Genomic DNA, 19,603 nt, shown 5'->3' on the forward strand with positions numbered 1-19,603 from the left:
CAGAGAATAGCTGCGATTCAACAGATCTCAGCTATTCTCTGGTCATTCACAGTTTATGACACTCAGGAGATCATGTCAGCCTTTCTCTGGAGATCTGTGTTCTCCCTCCAGATTCTCCAGCCCAGAGCTGGAGAATCAGAGGGACCAAAAACTAAGCAGAGATAATTTACCTCTGCCTAGTAAACTGATCTTTTACTGTAATCTCACGAGATTATAGTAAAATGAGCCGTTTTCCAGAGTTTGTAGACCGTTCTCCCTTCGTTCGGAGAACTGCTTCATAAACTGCATTCACAGGAGAACTGTGTTCTCCGAGAATGCCGGAGAACTGAGCAGCGATCTATTACCGCTGGTTCATAAACGGACACCTCTATAAAGTAAGTTAGGATTGCCTCTTATCTCATCCATGGCAGGAAATCCATCACTGCACTTTATTACTGATTTATTGATAATCTCTACAGATAACAGTGGGAAGAAACTCTGGCGTCCTTCCTGGAGAGGGGTCATTATAACCGTCCTTGTGGGATCCAATATCATCCTCATCCGTATCATTGAAGCGTTGGGTAAGTTACACAGTGTGCTGGACACAACCCATAAGAAGGGAGAGTTCCTGGACCTGTTTTATCAAACTGCCTATTGAAATGTAGAATCTGATTGGTTGTTGGAGGGACACAAAGACCATCAGATATAATTCTTCTTTCTGATTTGAACTGCGAAACGCGATGACCCCTCGTAACATGTAAGAGTTTTATTCTGCCTATTATGTCTCCTGTCTTTGTGTCTTCCAGTTTATAAAGGTCAGACTATGGAAAATGAGATCAGCCAGCTAAGGATGCCATCCTCAGGTACGTTTATTTTTATTAGATACAGCCTAGGATATTGTCAGACCGTTCACTGACGCCATATGGAAGATTCTTTTCCAGAAGTAAAATAAACTTGGACTGATCAGAACTAAAACTGAGGGACAGTTTGAGATGTACAATGCACTTCACATTTATATATCTATATAAAGGCATTCATTATATGTACTGTACAGATATATCTATGCTTTAATAATAAAATAATGTACCAAAAGTACTCTTATCCTTTATATGGGACCGTATAGGAGTTTTGAACATATTTTCTCTCTCTTTGTTATGGACAGGACTAAAATATTAAAACGATTAAAATACTGGGGTTAAAACAATTACATATGAAAATGATGTAGTCTTTTACCCAGCCAGCAGGTAAAGCTTTAATCTCCTTTTCACATATTCCCCTGTCTCCTGACCATGTACTGTTAAAAAAAAAATGTTGTTTACCGAGAACAATAGCTCAATCAGCTTCAGCTAAAATTTTCACACACAAGAGAAAGAACAAAGCAATTGTTCCCCCTATTATAACAACCAGCCCGAGGTTTCAGTGGGAGGCAGCATGCCTGAAAACAGGCTTCTGTTGCTGTGTTGTTTCTAGCTAAGCCACAGTGCTCTGTGATTCCCTTCTGTTTATTGTAAAATCAGAGAATTTACATAATGGGTATATTATTATTATAATACAGGATTTATATAGTGCCAACAGTTTGCTCAGCACTTTACAATATAAGGGAGACAGTACAATTACAATACATTTCAGTACAGAAGGAATGTGAGGGCCCGGCTCGTGGAGCTTACAATCTAAAGGATGGGGGAGGTGATACAAAAAGGTGATAGCTGCGGGGGATGATCTGGCGGAGGTGATTCAAGTACAGTTCTTAGGTGGAGGTGGGGTAGGCTTCCCTGAAGAAGTGAGTTTTCAAAGATCGCCTAAAGGCAGACAGGGTGGGGGCTGACCGGACATACTGTGGTAGGGAGTTCCAGAGGATGGGAGAGGCTCTGGAGAAGTCCTGGAGGCGAGCGTGGGAGGAGGTGATGAGGGATCTATAGAGGAGGATATCATGGGAGGAGCGGAGTGGGTGATTTGGGCGGTATCTGCGGATGTGGTTGGCAATGTAGCTAGGGGCAGTGTTGTGGATGGCTTTGTAAGCTGTGGTTAGTATTTTTAATTTTTTACATTGGGTTGGTGGAAGCCAGTGAAGCATTATAATTAAGTTGACTCCAAAACATGATATGTTCCCTTTTATCCTTACAGGTAATTTAGCAAATCGTTTTTTGCAGCTTATACACATTTTGCATAAAAAGTCAAAGTTTTTATGGAATACATTGTAAAACAAAGGTTAAAATTAGACATAGTGACAAAAAAAAAGAAAAAAAAAAAGTTAAAAATGGCGAATTAAAGATATAATAACAACATATTTATTGTAAATCTGAAAATTGTTCAGCTTCCTTTAAACCTTGAGGTTGAAAAAAAAATTGGCATAGAGGTTTTTTTGAATCACAAATTAAGATGATTCACATATTGTGAACATTAGACAGATATAAAAGACATCTAGTAAATCCAGTTATATATGTATTAACATGTCTTTAATAAACGATTAAATAGTACCAAAATTGCCGGTTCTCGGCAGTACTTTCCTCAAGCTTTGACAACGTGAGGAAAGTGCAGCCAACAACCGGCAACTGCATTTACCCAGTGATCTGCTGTGTCATTGGACACAGCTGATCACGTGGTAAAAGGCTGCTGTGATTGGCCTTTTACCACATCACGTGATCAGCTGTGTCTGTAGGACACAGTGATCATGGAGATCACGGGCGCGTTCTGGGAGGACGTCATATGATGCCCTCCCAGAACTGGACAACCGCGCTGTAGCCGTCATTCACCTATAGCCCGGTTGTCAAGTGGTTAACCTACACTCAGTACCCCATAATGACAAAGTGAAAACAGAATTTTAGAAATGTTTGGAAATATATGAAAAAAAGAAAAACTGAAATATTATATTGGCATAAGTGTTCAGATCCTTTGCATCAACACTAGAAATTTAGTGCCTGCCGTTTCTCTTGATCATTGCTGAGATGTCCACCTGTGGTAAATTACGTAAATTGATTGGACCTGAAATTGAAGGACACACCTCTCCATAAAAGGCCTCACAGCTTACAATGCACACTGTATCAGAGCAAAGGCCATGAGGTCAAAGGAACTGCCTACAGAGCTCAGAAACAGGATTATTGCAAGGCACAGATCTGGGGAAGGCTATAAAAAATGTTTGCTGCACTGAAGGTCCCCAGGAGCACAATGGCCTCTATAATTCTCTGATGGAAGTTGTATTCGCACAACAGGACTCTTCCAAGAGCTGGTCGTCTGGCCAAACTGAGCTATTGGGTTAGAATGGCTTTAGTAAGAGAGGTGACCAAGACCCTGATGGTCACACTGACTTAGCTCCAGAGATTCTGTATGGAAATAGGACAAAGTTCCAGAAGGGCAACCATCACTGCAGCCTTCCACCGATCTGGGCTTTAGGGCAAAGTGGCTAGATGGAAGCCTCTCCACAGTGCAAAACACATGAAAGCCCACTTGGAGTTTACAAAAAAGCACCTGAACAACTCTCAGACTCTTAGGAACAAGATTCTCTGGTCTGATGAAATCAAGACTGAACTGTTTCGCCTCAATTCTAAACGTTATGTCTGGAAGACACCAGGTACCGCTCATTACCTGCCCAATACCACCCCAAAAGTGAAACATGGTGGTGGCAGCATCGTGCTGTGGGGGTGGATTTCAGCAGTGGGGATTGGGAGACTGGTGAGGTTGAGAGAAAGCTGAATGGAGCAAAGTACAGAGTGAACCTCAATAGAAGCCTGTTCCACAGTGCTCAGGACCTCAGACTGGACCGAAGGTTCTCCTTCCAGCGACAGTGATCCTAAGCACACAGCCAAGAAAGCACGGGAGTGGCTTAGGGACAACTCTGTGAATGTCCTAGAGTGGCCTAACTAGAGCCTGATTTGAACCTTATTAAACATCTCTGGAGAGACCTGAAAATGATTGTCCACTGAGGATCCTCATCCAACCTACTCCCTCCTCACTGGTCTACCGTTACACAGGCTATCCCTCCTTCAGTCTATTATGAATGCTGCTGCTAGACTCATCCACCTTACCAACCGATCAGCGACTGCTGCCCCTCTCTGCCAATCCCTTCACTGGCTTCCACTAACCCAATGTATAAAATTCAAAATACTAACCACAGCTTACAAAGCCGTCCACAACACTGCCCCTAGCTACATCACCAACCTCATCCACAGATATCGGCTAAATCGCCCACTCCGTTCCTCCCAAGATATCTTCCTCTCTAGCTCCCTCATCACCTCCTTCCACGCTCGCCTCCTGGACTTCTTGTCAAGGTCCTACCTTTTCCCAGAGGTTATGTTACTCCATGTGCTGGCATCCATCTTGGATTTCTGCTGAGCATGGTGGGAATCTTTTATGCCTGCAGGTCTCTGAGGTCCATCCCCCAGAGGGGTATGGCTGATGACATATAAGCCTGTGGTCCGCACATGCTCTTTGCACTTGTGTCTTGTGTCTTTGTGTTGCTATTACGCTGTTCTGACTCTCGTAACTCTCCTGGAATCTGACTCTGCTTGTGACTTGACTATTCTTTGTGTTCTCCTTCGATCTGACCCTCTGTTGCTGAACCCGGCTCGTGACCTGTGATTCTCGTCTGCAGTCCTGTACCGTTTTGTCCCGTTGTTGTCGACCCGGCCTGCCTGACTACTCTATTGTCTTTTCCACCATCTACATGCCATTGGCGGCAGCCATTACCGCAACTGAGGTGTCTCGGGGGCCGCGACCTGGTTCCTGGCTGCGTCCAGTCCATCCCCACCATCAGGGGCCCTGGTGAAGGGCAGCCTGGGACTTAGACTCCGCGCCCTGAGGGACTTCGGTCTGTGGGTGGTGGTTGTCGTCAGCCAGTGCGTTTTAGGCCTGTCTGTCCGTTCCTCAGCTCTTGCCCTGACACTTCTCCAGAGCCTCTCCCATCCTCTGGAACTCCCTACCACAGCATGCCCGGTCAGCCCCCACCCTGTCCGCCTTTAGGCGATCTTTGAAAACTGACTTCTTCAGGGAAGCCTACCCCACCTCCACCTAAGAACTGTACTTGAATCACCTCCACCAGATTATCCCCTGTGGCTATCACCTTTTGTATCACCTCCCCCTTCCTTTAGATTGTAAACTGCACGAGCCGGGCCCTCCTATTCCTTCTGTACTGAAATGTATTGTAATTGTACTGCCCCCCTTATATTGTACAGCGCTGCGCAAACTGTTGGCGCAGCGCTGTACAATAGGGGGCCTGAATACTTTATGAATGCACTGTATATGACAAACCTATTTCACACAAGTAAATATAAGCAATTCCATAACTCCTACAAAACATATTATTTTTTCCATTGATTTCCTTGTTTACAGCTCAGCTTCGTGATGGGGAGATCAAGCTGATGGACATAAAGAAGCAGCTTTGTTTGAACACCAACGTGGAACTTGCTGGTATGTCCTGTTAGCTACTGTCAGGGTTTTCTTTCAGCAGGAACATGGGGGAACCAGGGGGGGACTGACAACTAATGGGGCCCCCGGGCAATAGGGGATCATGGGGCCCCTGTGTCCTTGCCCAAACTCAAAAAAGCCTATGAAAAAGGTACCAGGGGCATCTCATGGGGCCCCCTACTGACCCCGGGCCCTCGGGAAGTGCCCGAGTTTCCAAATGGTCAGTCCGCCCCTGGGGGGAACGCAGCTCCAGCACCTTTTGCACTGAATGTATGTAATGGCAACAGGTACTGAGGTGTGCTGGAGAGTCTATTGATGCTGGCTGCTGGGGGATCTATTGTTGCGGGGAAGGTATATTGTTGCTGGGGAATCCTGTGTTGCTGGGAATGCTCTACTATTGAGAGAGCAGTCTATTTTTGCTAGCTGCTGGAGGGTCTTTTGATGCTGGATGCTGGGAGATCTATTGATACTGGCCGGGGTCTATTGTTACTGAGGTGGATTTATTGTTAGTAAGTGGTATCTATTGTTGCATGGGGATCTATTGTTGCTGGGGAGGGGAGTCTGTTGTTGCTGGCAGCAGGGGATCCATTTTAGCACTTTTCCTATTATCATTAATACATTCCAAAAAAGTTACTTCGCACTACAAAATACTTGGTTCTGTATTCTCTAAAAGGGGCTGTACTGGGAGGTGGGTTGGGGGTGGAGACAAGGAACAGTGCTCAGAGGTGGGTAGTGGTGGGGACAAGTAGTGACTTGGAAGGGGGAGTACCTGTGCCCAGGGGCGGACTGACAACTCATGGGGCCTACATACCTTTGTAGTACAAACTTACATTGAATAAAATGTAATTCTCACCCTATCTTTTGATCTGGAAGCTTTCAGTGCGGTTCTCTCCTCGCCAAAACTTGAGGCCCTGGACGGTCCCTCAACATCATCACATACACTGCAGGGTTATTAACCCTGCATTGTACAGGAGGAGGCAAGCTTGCAACCGGAGCCTGAAGCACCTTACAGCCAGGGGCGGACTGACAACTCATGGGGCCCCCGGGCAATAGGGGAACATGGGGCCCCTGTGTCCTTGCCCAAACTCAAAAAAGCCTATGAAAAAGGTACCAGGGGCATCTCATGGGGCCCCCTACTGACCCCGGGCCCTCGGGCAGTGCCCGAGTTTCCAAATGGTCAGTCCACCCCTGCCTGTACCTATTCTCTGAGCAAAAAAGGCCTGGCTACTGTCCATGTGATCTTATCAAGTAGAGAAAAACTGGAATACCCTACAGGAAGAGGAAATGGGCCTTTAAAGGCAAATTGAAGAGGGGAGCGCACAATGGCTTGGTAATGTACATCAGAGAGTTGACTACCATGGCCAGGAAGGTATTTTGGAGCTTTATTGTGCCCTCTCTACATCTGAAAAACAGGTTCAGTTAAAAAAAAAAACAGATAATGGAGGACCTTGCAGCCTCTCTGTACAACCGCGGGGAAGTTTTTTGAGACACTTGGAGACCATGGCAATATTTTGTCTTAACTGATTCTTATCTTCAGGCACCTTCTGAGCTGGTTTGAGGGGGCTTGACACGTTTGTTGTCATGGTTGGCTTGCTGTTCGGGGCCCCTGGATAGGAGGGCTGATTTGTCCTACTCTCCTACCTCTTCCAGCTTTATTTTCCTTGGTCCCTTCTTGTCTGGTTCTCCCTTGTTTCTGCTTTTCTTCCTTATCCCCTCTCTTTCTGGTTTTCTTCACCAATTTCATCCACCGCTCTCTCTCTCTTGTCCCTTTCCCCTTCCCTTTGTGCCCTGTTCTCCCCCCCCCCTCTTTTCTTTTCATGATTCCTCCATGTAACCTCAGTCTTCCTCATTGATTTCTCAATTGATGGGGAATTCTTTGTCTGAATTGTTTTTTTCAGTTGGTTGCCTGAGATCCTTGGTGGAGTCTCCTTTCCCCATGTCTGAGATCTTGGGATGGCCTGGTTTTGTGTGTGGCCCGTCTAGTTGGTTATCTGTATTTGGACCATTGCCACATCAGCTGGTTGGGGTTACACAGTACCACGCACCTGTTTCCATTTTGTTGTTGCCTATCTCGGTTTTTACCATGCTGCTGTTTGCTCACCTGATTATTGGTTATGTATGACCTGCATATTGCCAGTTGCCATGTGGCTTCTGTGTACCTTATATTGTATGTTTGGCTACATTGCAAAAATGTATAAATAAAGGAATAATAAAAAAAAAAAAAACAGACTCCTAAATTTTAGGCCACTAATATGCTTTTGTCTTTTATATCTTCAGACCTACAGTAGGTGGCTCCCAGAGTAGTCACTTTTCTGTTTTATGAGGAGACACAAAGCTCTTCTAAATCAGTTGTAGGTAAGGGTGCGCAGAGGGCGGGGTTTATAGAAAGGAGTATATAATCTATTATTTTGGATTTTGATTAGGGATTGAAGGTTGTTATTCCAAAGCAGAGATTAATGGTCTTGTAATCTCATCCTGCTGGGTGCCACCAGGGGAATGGGCACTGCTGTTAATGATGCTTATTGAGACTTTTAATTAAAATGTACATTCAGCTAACAGTGAACATCAATCCATGAGATGCATACAGGGAGGAAAGCCAACATGCTCTGTACTTTAGCTTTTCATCCAGATATTGCTCTACTAAACCAGTTCCCACCATTACCTTTCATCCATAATCTGGTGATTCTGAGATGAGATGCTGGGACATCCTCATCAAGCTCTTCGCTGCCTGTTACATAGTGAAAACCTGGTGTATAGAAACCCAGGAAAGATTGTTTTCTATCAGCCACCAATCAGATTCAAAGTTGACTTAAAAGTGGGAATGAGGTACTCGAATTTCCTTTTTCTATGATTCTGTTTTATAAGACAGTTTTTTTTTTTTTTTTTTACTTTTTTACCTTCTTTTTGATGTATGCTCTGCTTCAGCAAATGGTGCTGTTTTTTTTGCCTATCTCCTAATAAAAACGTTTGTAAACAAAAAAAAAAAAAAAGTGGGAATGAGGAGAAGTTAAATGATAAAATCACCAAATCCACCAGTATGTGTCCAGAATGAGTTTTGTTTATCGTTGTGATCAACAAAATCCGTCAGCACATCTTGAGATTTTAAAGGCTCTGCTTCATCAGGGTTGGAAAATGAGGAGAACTCTGGTAGGGATGAAATATACTTATACCAGCAAGTGGTTTGGCAGGAGCATATATATTATTATATTATTATTATACAGGATTTATATATTATTATTATTATACAGGATTTATATATTATTATTATTATACAGGATTTATATATATATATATTATTATTATTATACAGGATTTATATATTATTATTATATTATTATTATTATTCAGGATTTATATATATATATATATATTATTATTATTATACAGGATTTATATATTATTATATTATTATTATACAGGATTTATATACTATTATATTATTATTATTATACAGGATTTATATACTATTATATTATTATTATTATACAGGATTTATATACGATTATATTATTATTATACAGGATTTATATACTATTATATTATTATTACACAGGATTTATATATTATTATATTATTATTATCCAGGATTTATATACTATTATATTATTATTATACAGGATTTATATGGCACTAACAGTTTGCTCAGCGCTTTACAATATAAAGGGAGACAATACAGCAACAATACAGTTCAATACAAGAGGGATAGGAGGGCCCTGATCCTTGGAGCTTACAATCTAAGAGGGAGGGGCTGGTGGTACAAAAGGTAGTAATTGTGGGGGATGGACTGGTTGGAGGAGTAGAAGATTCCATTATTAGCTGAGGGCAGGATAGGCTTCCCTGAAGGTTTTCAGAGATCGCCTAAACATGGGCAGAGTAGGCGATAGTCTGATAAATTGGAGAGTTCCAGAGGATGGGGGAAGCTCTGGAGAAGTCTTGGAGATGAGCATGGGAGGAGGAGACAAGGGAGCTAGAGTGCAGGAGGTCGTGCGAGGAGCAGAGAGTATGGTTTGGGTGATATTTGGAGACAAGATTGGTGATTTAATTTGGGGCGGAGTTATAAATGGCTTTATATGTTATTGTTAATGTTTTGAATTTTATCCGTTGGGTAATGGGAAGTCAGTGGAGGGATTGGGAGAGAGGGATGGAAAACACTGAGCGGAGGCCAGTGGAGGGATTGGCAGAGAGGGATGGAGGACACTGAGTGGAGGTCAGTGGAGGGATTGGAAGAGAGGGGTGGAGGACACTGAGTGGAGGCCAGTGGAGGGATTGGCAGAGAGGGGTGGAGGACACTGAGTGGAGGTCAGTGGAGGGATTGGAAGAGAGGGGTGGAGGACACTGAGTGGAGGCCAGTGGAGGGATTGGCAGAGAGGGATGGAGGACACTGAGTGGAGGCCAGTGGATGGATTGGCAGAGAGGGGTGGAGGACACTGAGTGGAGGCCAGTGGAGGGATTGCCAGAGAGGGGTGGCAAATACAGAAGGGTTAGTAATGTGGATGAGTCTGGCAGCAGCAATCATGACAGACTGAAGAGGGGATAACCTGCGATGAGGTTGGCCAATGAGGAGGGAGTTACAATAGTCAAGGCGAGATATAACAAGGGAGTGAATATCTTGGAGATGTTGCGGAAGTTGGAGATGTTGCGGAGGTGAAGTCTACAAGATTTGGACAGTGATTGGATTTGGGGCTGGAAGGACAGATGGGAGTCTAGGATTACACCTAGTACCCTGGAATGAGGGGAGGGGCTGATGGTTGTATTATTGATCTTGATGGAGAAGTCGGGGGGGGGGGGGGGGCACGGGCTGGAGGGAATAGTATGAGCTCAGTTTTGGAAAGATTGAGTTTAAGGAAGTGGAGTGACATCCAAGCTGAGTAGGTTAGTAATGCGAGAGGAGACTGAAGGGGTGAGGTGAGGAGGAGACTGAAGGGGTGAGGTGAGGAGGAGACTGAAGGGGTGAGGTGAGGGGTAGAGAGATAGATTTGTGTGTCATCAGCAAAGAGATGGTACTTAAAGCCATGGGAGTTTATCAAGTGACCAAGTCAGTCCTACCCCAATTCACTGCTACATACTGTATATCCAATACCTGATCAGTTATCCATAGCCATTACCATTCAAATTTCAGCTTTATTATTTTTCAACCCTGAAAAAAGGGAACCTCAAACTCTTGAAATGTGTTGAATCATTTGGATGATTAAGTAAAGATAATTAAATGTATTCTGGACAGATACCAGTGGATTGGCACTTCCACCATTTACCCTCTCTTCATGCTTCTACAAGGACCCCTCCAGAGGCTCCTGTATGATCAGAGATCTGCCTGTCATCCCACATTTACTATCCAGATCCTCCTCTCTATCTCAATATTATTAATATATTTGGATTTTATAAGCAGTTAAACCATTTTCTTATAGAGTGCACGGTGTGTCCTGAAGGCTGGTTGCGGCACAGAGAGAATTGTTATTACTTTTCATCTGGCAAAGAATACAGAACATGGAATGAGAGCCAGGAAATGTGTGAAGGGATGGGAGCCCATCTACTGGTCATAGAGGACCGGGATCAGCAGGTATGGAATAACATGGCAATAGATGTGAAATGGATGGACATATAGAGATACAGAATTTTGAAGAGTAGGATGTGGACTTTCTAGGCACATACACTCAGGGCCGGTGCTGCCACTAGGCATACTAGGTGGCGCACTGCCACTTAGGGGCACCTGGACGGAGCACAGGCCAGCACTCTTTCTGTGTGTGACACGGCCACATCATGAATGATCCTCCAGCTGGAAGGAGGGGCAGCAGAGGGGAAGAAAAAGGGACAGAGGAAGATGCCCGGTGTCTGGGACCAGTGTAGCAGCTGAGCTGCTGTTCCTTCCAGTGTTTCTCTTAGACTCGGTCCCTTACTCACAGTCTCTGCTCTAATCGATCCCAAAAGGTGTTCTGCCGGGTTAAGGTCAGGACTCTGTGCAGGCCAGTCAAGTTCCTCCACCCCAAACTCGCTCATCCATGTCTTTATGGACCTTTCTTTGTGCACTGGTGCGCAGTCATGTTGGAACAGGAAGAGGCCATCCCCCAAACTCTTCCCACAAAGTTGGGAGCATGAAATTGTCCAAAATGTCTTGGTATGCTGACATGCTTAAGAGTTCCCTTTACTGGAACTAGGGGGCCAAGCCAAACCCCTGAAAAACAACCCCACACCATAATCCCCCCTCCACCAAATTTTTCACTTGGCACAATGCAGTCAGGCAAGTACCGTTCTCCTGGTAACCTCCAAACCCAGACACATCCATCGGATTGCCAGACAGAGAAGTGTGATTGGTTACTCCAGAGAACACATCTCCACTGTTCTAGAGTCCAGTGGCGGCATGCTTTACACCACTGCATCCAACGCTTTGCATTGCACTTGGTGATGTAAGGCTTGGATGCAGCTGCTCGGCCATGGAAACCCATTCCATGAAGCTCTCTACGCACTGTTGTTGGGCTCATCTGAAGGCCACACCAAGTTTGGAGGTCTTTAGCTATTGACTCTGCAGACAGTTGGCGACTTCTGCGCACTGTGCGCTTCAGCATGCGCTGACCCCGCCCTGTCATGTGACGTGGCCTACCACTTGGTGGCTGAGTTGCTGTTGTTCCCAGTTGCTTCCACTTTGTTATAATCCCACTAACAGTTGAGCGTGGAATATTTAGTAGCCAGGAAATGTCACGGATGGACTTATTGCACAGGTGACCACCTATCACGGGACCACGCTTGGAGTCACTGAGCTCCTGAGAGCGACCCATTCTTTCACCAATGTTTGTAGAAGCAGTCTGCATGCCTAGGGGCTTGATTGTATACACCTGTGTCCATGGAGGGGATTGGAACACCTGAATCACATGATATGGAGGGGATTGGAACACCTGAATCACATGATTTGGAAGGCGGGGCCAATACTTTTGCCAAAATAGTCTGTGTGCATGGACGCATAGGATAACATGCTGGGGAGTTTACTAGCTGTAAAAAAAATGCTAGAGGCCCAAAACAGCAGCTGTAAAAACCCCAAGTGTGCATGAGGCCTACATCTCCCACAAATACAATGCTACAAATCTCAAATGAAACAATGTTACAAAACATATAATACAGAATTGCAAAATAAAACGCTACAAAATAAACTGTGTTGTCACTTCGCAGAAATCACAACCAAAACTCCCATCCATTTATTTATATATTTTTAATAGTTTGTTTTGAATTATGCCTGGTGGGTTGTGGAGACTGTAGGGATGGGTTGTAGCTCACCACACACATTACAATCTGATTGTACAATTTAAATCTACCAACAATTATGTAATGTAAAGGTATGACTGATTGGATGTGAATCAGTTGGATGGTTCAAATAGGTCCTTATTCACTTGAGGATTTTGAACATGAGAGGTTCAGTACATCCCAAAATACAACAACGTTTTTAGAATGCGGCTCTTAGGCTCCATGTACACGGGACGTTTGGAAAACACTTCTGAATGATGGAAACTGACTGCTGGAAAACGTAGGTTAAAAAATGTCTGTTTAGCCGCGTTTGCATACCGCGTTTATGAGCATTTAAGAAGCGTTTTTTTTAAGATAACCTCAGCAGACCTTCCAAAATGCCCAGAATGCACTGAAAAACAGTAAAAAATTAACTATTTCAGACATTTTGAGAGAAATAGAGAGAGCAGAAGCAGAGAGAGCAGTATGTGTTGAGATTAGCTGTCTTTTTTTTTTCTATGTGGTGTTGGATGTGTTCCGTCTCATTTCTGTGCAGAAATTATTGCAGCCGTGTCTAACATATTTTCTTTCATGCAAAACTTCAAAGTACGGTGTACCGGGTAAACGCATTCCAAAAATGTAGATTTGTACTTTTAAAGACATACAGTATATTGGAAATGTATTTTTAAAAATATTTTTCATATATTTTGTAATAAAAACGCATTTCAACATAGTGTGTTTGTGTATGTATATGTGTGTGTGTGTGTATGTATGTATGTATGTGTATATATATATATATATATATATATATATATCTATATATATATATATATATATATCTATATATATATATATATATATATCTATATATATATATATTTATATATATATATATCTATATATATATATATCTAGAGAGAGAGATATATAGATATATATAGATATATAGATATATATATATATATTTATATATATATAGAGAGAGAGAGAGAATCTATCTCTCTCTCTCTCTCTCTCTCTCTCTCTCTCTCTCTCTCTCTCTCTCTCTCTCTCTCTCTCTCTCTCTCTCTCTCTCGGGAAAGATATTCTCTCTCTCTCTCATATATATATCTATATCCATCCCTTGGCGATTGCATGGACTGTCACTTGTAAGCGACTTTTTCCATGAATTCTCTTAGCAATTATTTTACAGGGTAGGTTGCCAGGTCTTTCATATATATATATAACAACAAAGGTCCCTCCCGGCCGCCATTTTGCAATAGGCTGGATGGGAAGTGGTTAAAAAAACTTTGTGTTTTCTTTTATGCCACTTTCATTTTTTTAAGCTTTTGTTTTCTCATTTCACTTTATTGCTATCACATGGGGTTGGGCAGGGACATAATGGAAATGACAGGTCCCCTTTATGAAGACATCAGGGGTCTATTAGAGCCATAATGTCCCCCATGGACCTCCCTGAAGTTGAAGTGCAGATTGCACATCACCAGCTTCTTTACCTCTCACAGTATCTGGAGGAAGGCAGACTGACATTGGAGGTGATGAAATCCTCATAGGTGAGATCAGATGGTGTATGTGCGCTGATCTCCCTCTAGTCTAAAGCCAGAGATCGCTCATGCTGGTTCTGGGCCCACAGGAGGGACAGCAGAGCCTGGGATATATGGAGGTGATGGGTCGGGGGAAGGGTTGTGCGGTACCATCTCAGGACCATTTAAAAGGCAATTGACAAAAAATTCCAGTTCACAGATTATCAGCTTCAGTACAAATTATGGACTAGACAGATCTCCAGACTTCCATCCATGTGTGTGTCCCATGTCTGTGTCTGGATTGTGACCGATGATGTTCTGTTGTCTCAGGACTTTATAAACAGAGCCATCAAGCAACAAACAGTACAAGCAAATGGAAGGTTCTGGATCGGTGTGTACAGAGATGGAGATGGATGGAGATGGGTGGACGGTCAGCACTATGATACCAGCCTGTAAGTGACTCTTCATCTACACTGACAATATGAATGTTGTCCATCCAGGAAACAATAGATCCTCATAACTACTCATTGTTATTTATTACCCAGATTTCAGCTATCAGGAGAATTGCCAGGAGACTGCGTACACATGCATGCAACTTCTAGATATTATAGTGATCGCTGCCAATCCCCACATGGCTGGATTTGTCAGAAGAGAGCTCCGAAGATCTGACAATTACCTCCCAACATCCCGACACACTGCTCGATCCATAATACAAAGTAATACATAAACTTCCAATGCATTATATCCTTACAGTCTAGATCAGGGGTCTCCAGACCTTATAAATGAAGGGCCAGTCTATTGTCATTCAGACTTTAGTGGGGCCAGACTGTGGCCAGTGGGAGAAGAAAATGTCCTGACATCAGTGGGAATAAACAATGCCGATGTGTACATGGACACATAGGGGAACATTAGGGAGAGTTCAGGGGCTGCTGAAAAAAACACAGAAAAGCTCCTGAACGTCATTTTATCAGCTGCAGTGTACATGGAGCCTTAAGATTCCCACCGTCTGACAAGTTTTCTATTTGATGCACACAACATTAATGGCAGTTGGTGCCTCGGCTTGGATTGGATGGCTGTTCATGGTTTATATCCTGGGTTGTTGGGTCGGCTGAATGGCAGTCCAGTACTCAAGGTGACAACAGAGATGCAGGTTATTGTGAATTGTGTTTAGGTACTATGTTTAAATCTGTGATATTTTCTGCAATTCAATCATTTTTCTGCATCATTATTTGGATATTGTAATGTGAACATTTGTCATATAGAATGTTTCTCAACAGTCACAAGCTTACAATGCTAGGAACATTTATGTGTCTTAATTCTTGCAATAAAGTGAAGAAAACGGGCCTGGCAGAGTATTATTGTACTTTTACTACATAAATACATGAATACAAACTACACGAATGGATACAGGCAAAAGAAACATAACAGATCCACTTGCCAACCGCAATACATACATATACCATGCAGTTAGCAAGTGGCTTCCCGGGGTTATGGCTGCAGATATCAGCCATAACCCCGGTATCTTTTTTTCTTTTGAAAGCAGTCCGAGTGGCTCATTAGCCACTGGATCGCTTTCAGTAGATGCCCCCCCCCCCCCACTGCTCGTCGGTGTTTCTCCAGCTTACCGTTAAAACCGACACACTTGGGAAATGATCCGCTGGTGCGGCCGTCTGCTCCAGAGGTGATAAGAGAGTCTCTGTTGTCACCTCTATGGCCTTGCAGGACTGGAGCAACATCATGACGCCACTTTCGGACTGGGGCAGATGTAAACGATTCACAGAAGAACACATACAATAGTTGCACACGCAGGGCTGCTGTTAAAAACCATGGGGCCCCATACAGCCAACCCGAGAGGGCCCCTCCCCTCACAAAAAAAATAGTCTGCTATGCTTCATTTATGAATAAACACAGTGAGTGATTGGTACCAATCACTCATTGTGCTCATCTAGGAAAGGAAGGGGCTGGGGGTTTTCAGTAGATGCCCCCTCCCCTCCTGCTGCTCGCCGGTGCTTCTCCGGCTTACTGTTAAAACCGACACACTTGGGAAATGATCCGCTGGTGCGGACGTATGCTCCAGAGGTGATAAGAGTCTCTGTTGTCACCTCTATGGCCTTGCAGGACTGGAGCGACGTCATGACGTCACTTTCAGACTGGGGCAGATGTAAACGATTCACAGAAGAACGCATACATAAGCTGCGCACACAGGGCTGCTGTTAAAAACCATGGGGCCCCATACAGCCAACCCGAGAGGCCCCCGCCCCTCCCAAAAAAAACACAGTCTGCTATGCTTCAGTTATGAATAAACACAGTGAGTGATTGGTACCAATCACTGATTGTGCTCATCCAGGAAAGAAAGGGGCTGGTATAATCTTTTTCCCAAAAAATTGCATTTGAAAAACCGCTGCGCAAATGCTATGTGACATAAAAAATTGCAACAATCGCCATTTCATTCTCTCGGGTCTTTGCTAAAAAAAAACAAAAAAAACATATATATATATATATATATATATAATATTTGGCGGTTATAAGTAATTTTTTTAGCAAAAAATGCTAATTTAAACTTGTAAGCAAAAAGTGCCAGAAAGTGCTTGGTCTTCAAGTGGATAAAGAACCGGACTCTGAGTTTGAAATGATCTCAGAGAACAGGATCTGATTCTGGTTAGACACAATGAAGCATGTCAGCATCTAGCTTTAACCACTTGCCCTCCAGAGGATTTACCCCCCTTCCTGACCAGGCCATTTTTTGCTATTCGGCACTGCGCTATTTCAACGGGTAATTGCGCGGTCATGCAATGCTGTACCCAAACTAAATTTATGTCTTTTTTTCACACAAATAGAGCTTTCTTTTGGTGGTATTTGGTCACCTCTGTGGTTTTTAAAAGGTGCTGGGGTTATTCGGTGGGTCCATGTGTATTTATACATGTTGATCATATCCCCCCTTATGTATTATACATGGAGATTATATCCCCCCTTACGTATTATACATGGAGATCATATCCCCCCTTACGTATTATACATGGTGATCATATCCCCCCCTTATGTATTATACATGGAGATCATATCCCCCTTATGTATTATACATGGAGATCATATCCCCCCCTTATGTATTATACATGGAGATCATATCCCCCCTTATGTATTATACATGGAGATCATATCCCCCCTTATGTATTATACATGGAGATCATATCCCCCCTTATGTATTATACATGGAGATCATATCCCCCCTTATGTATTATACATGGTGATCATATTCCCCCCTTATGTATTATACATGGAGATCATATCCCCCCTTATGTATTATACATGGAGATCATATCCCCCCTTATGTATTATACATGGAGATCATATCCCCCCTTATGTATTATACATGGAGATCATATCCCCCCTTATGTATTATACATGGAGATCATATCCCCCTTATGTATTATACATGGAGATCATATCCCCCCTTATGTATTATACATGGAGATCATATCCCCCCCCTTATGTATTATACATGGAGATCATATCCCCCCCCTTATGTATTATACATGGAGATCATATCCCCCCTTATGTATTATACATGGAGATCATATCCCCCCTTATGTATTATACATGGAGATCATATCCCCCCTTATGTATTATACATGGAGATCATATCCCCCCCCCCCTTATGTATTATACATGGAGATCATATCCCCCCTTATGTATTATACATGGAGATCATATCCCCCTTATGTATTATACATGGAGATCATATCCCCCCTTATGTATTATACATGGAGATCATATCCCCCCTTATGTATTATACATGGAGATCATATCCCCCCTTATGTATTATACATGGAGATCATATCCCCCCTTATGTATTATACATGGAGATCATATCCCCCTTATGTATTATACATGGAGATCATATCCCCCCTTATGTATTATACATGGAGATCATATCCCCCCCTTATGTATTATACATGGAGATCATATCCCCCCCTTATGTATTATACATGGAGATCATATCCCCCCTTATGTATTATACATGGTGATCATATTCCCCCTTATGTATTATACATGGAGATCATATCCCCACTTATGTATTATACATGGAGATCATATCCCCCCTTATGTATTATACATGGAGATCATATCCCCCCCCCCTTATGTATTATACATGGAGATCATATCCCCCCTTATGTATTATACATGGAGATCATATCCCCCCTTATGTATTATACATGGAGATCATATCCCCCCTTATGTATTATACATGGAGATCATATCCCCCCTTATGTATTATACATGGAGATCATATCCCCCCCCCTTATGTATTATACATGGAGATCATATCCCCCCTTATGTATTATACATGGAGATCATATCCCCCCTTATGTATTATACATGGAGATCATATCCCCCCCTTATGTATTATACATGGAGATCATATCCCCCCTTATGTATTATACATGGAGATCATATCCCCCTTATGTATTATACATGGAGATCATATCCCCCTTATGTATTATACATGGAGATCATATCTCCCCTTATGTATTATACATGGAGATCATATCCCCCCTTATGTATTATACATGGTGATCATATCCCCCCTTATGTATTATACATGGAGATCATATCCCCCCTTATGTATTATACATGGAGATCATATCCCCCTTAATCTCCTCTTCTCAGTAGAGAATACATTCAGTTCCTCTAATCTTTCCTCATAGCTGAGCTCCTCCATGCCTCTTATCAGTTTGGTTGCCCTTCTGTGTACTTTCTCCTGTTCCCTAATGTTCTTTTTGTGAATTGGAGCCCAAAACTGAACTGCATATTCCAGCTGAGGTCTTACTAATGATTTGTACCGGGGGAAATTATATCTCTCTCTGTCTGGAGTCTATACCTCTTTTAATACAAGAGAGGATTTTGCTCGCTTTAGAACCCGCAGCTTTGCATTACATGCCATTATTAAGTTTGTGATCTACCAGAACCCCCAGATCCTTCTCCACCATTGATTCCCCCAGTTGTACCCCCCTGATTGTTAGATGACTTTGCAATTTATGTGCCCTATCCTTAAATTCCTTGGTTTTCATGTGTCCAGTGAAGAAAGGGTTAGAAGTCCTCTTTAATGCCTAGTCCTCTTTGACAGGTCCTGCCATAAAAACTGAGGTTGTATTCATTATTGTCTGCCTGACCCTAGTTGTTTACACTAAGTGCATGGCCTTAATAGATTCCTCAGTTCACAACCACCTAGACCTTATACCTCTGGCTGTACGTTACTGAGTGGATGGCTTAGTGGGTCCTCTTCATCTTTTATCAAGATACACTTCTTTTCCATTGGCTCAAATTATGGTCATCAGAACTTCTGTGCAAGAAGTGTCTCAAAAGGATGCCCTTCGAAAGAAAGCACCTATTTTGGTACCGTCTTAAACAAGCACATAAAGGAGATCACTGGGGTGAGCGTACTCTTCTGCACCAAAAAATAAAGGCTTGCATTCCTACAGATAGAGCTGCACCTT

General features: G+C 43.0%; 1 protein-coding gene across 1 annotated transcript; it reads left to right on the top strand.

The window, feature by feature from the left end:
- Window positions 1-410: 410 nt before the first annotated feature.
- On the top strand, window positions 411-15,451 carry LOC149440121 (killer cell lectin-like receptor subfamily G member 1; the record flags this gene model as incomplete). The annotated part of the gene is made up of 6 exons (XM_089658908.1): window positions 411-560; window positions 786-842; window positions 5,305-5,382; window positions 10,785-10,936; window positions 14,439-14,560; window positions 14,654-15,451. Coding segments are annotated over 6 exons (683 nt in total), but the record flags the coding sequence as incomplete, so codon positions are not given.
- Between the last annotated feature and the right edge of the window lie 4,152 nt (window positions 15,452-19,603).

The sequence above is a fragment of the Staurois parvus genome, unplaced genomic scaffold (assembly GCF_062004578.1).
Source record: "Staurois parvus isolate SC_StPar_1 unplaced genomic scaffold, SC_StPar_1.0 ptg001111l, whole genome shotgun sequence".
Lineage (NCBI taxonomy): Eukaryota > Metazoa > Chordata > Amphibia > Anura > Ranidae > Staurois > Staurois parvus.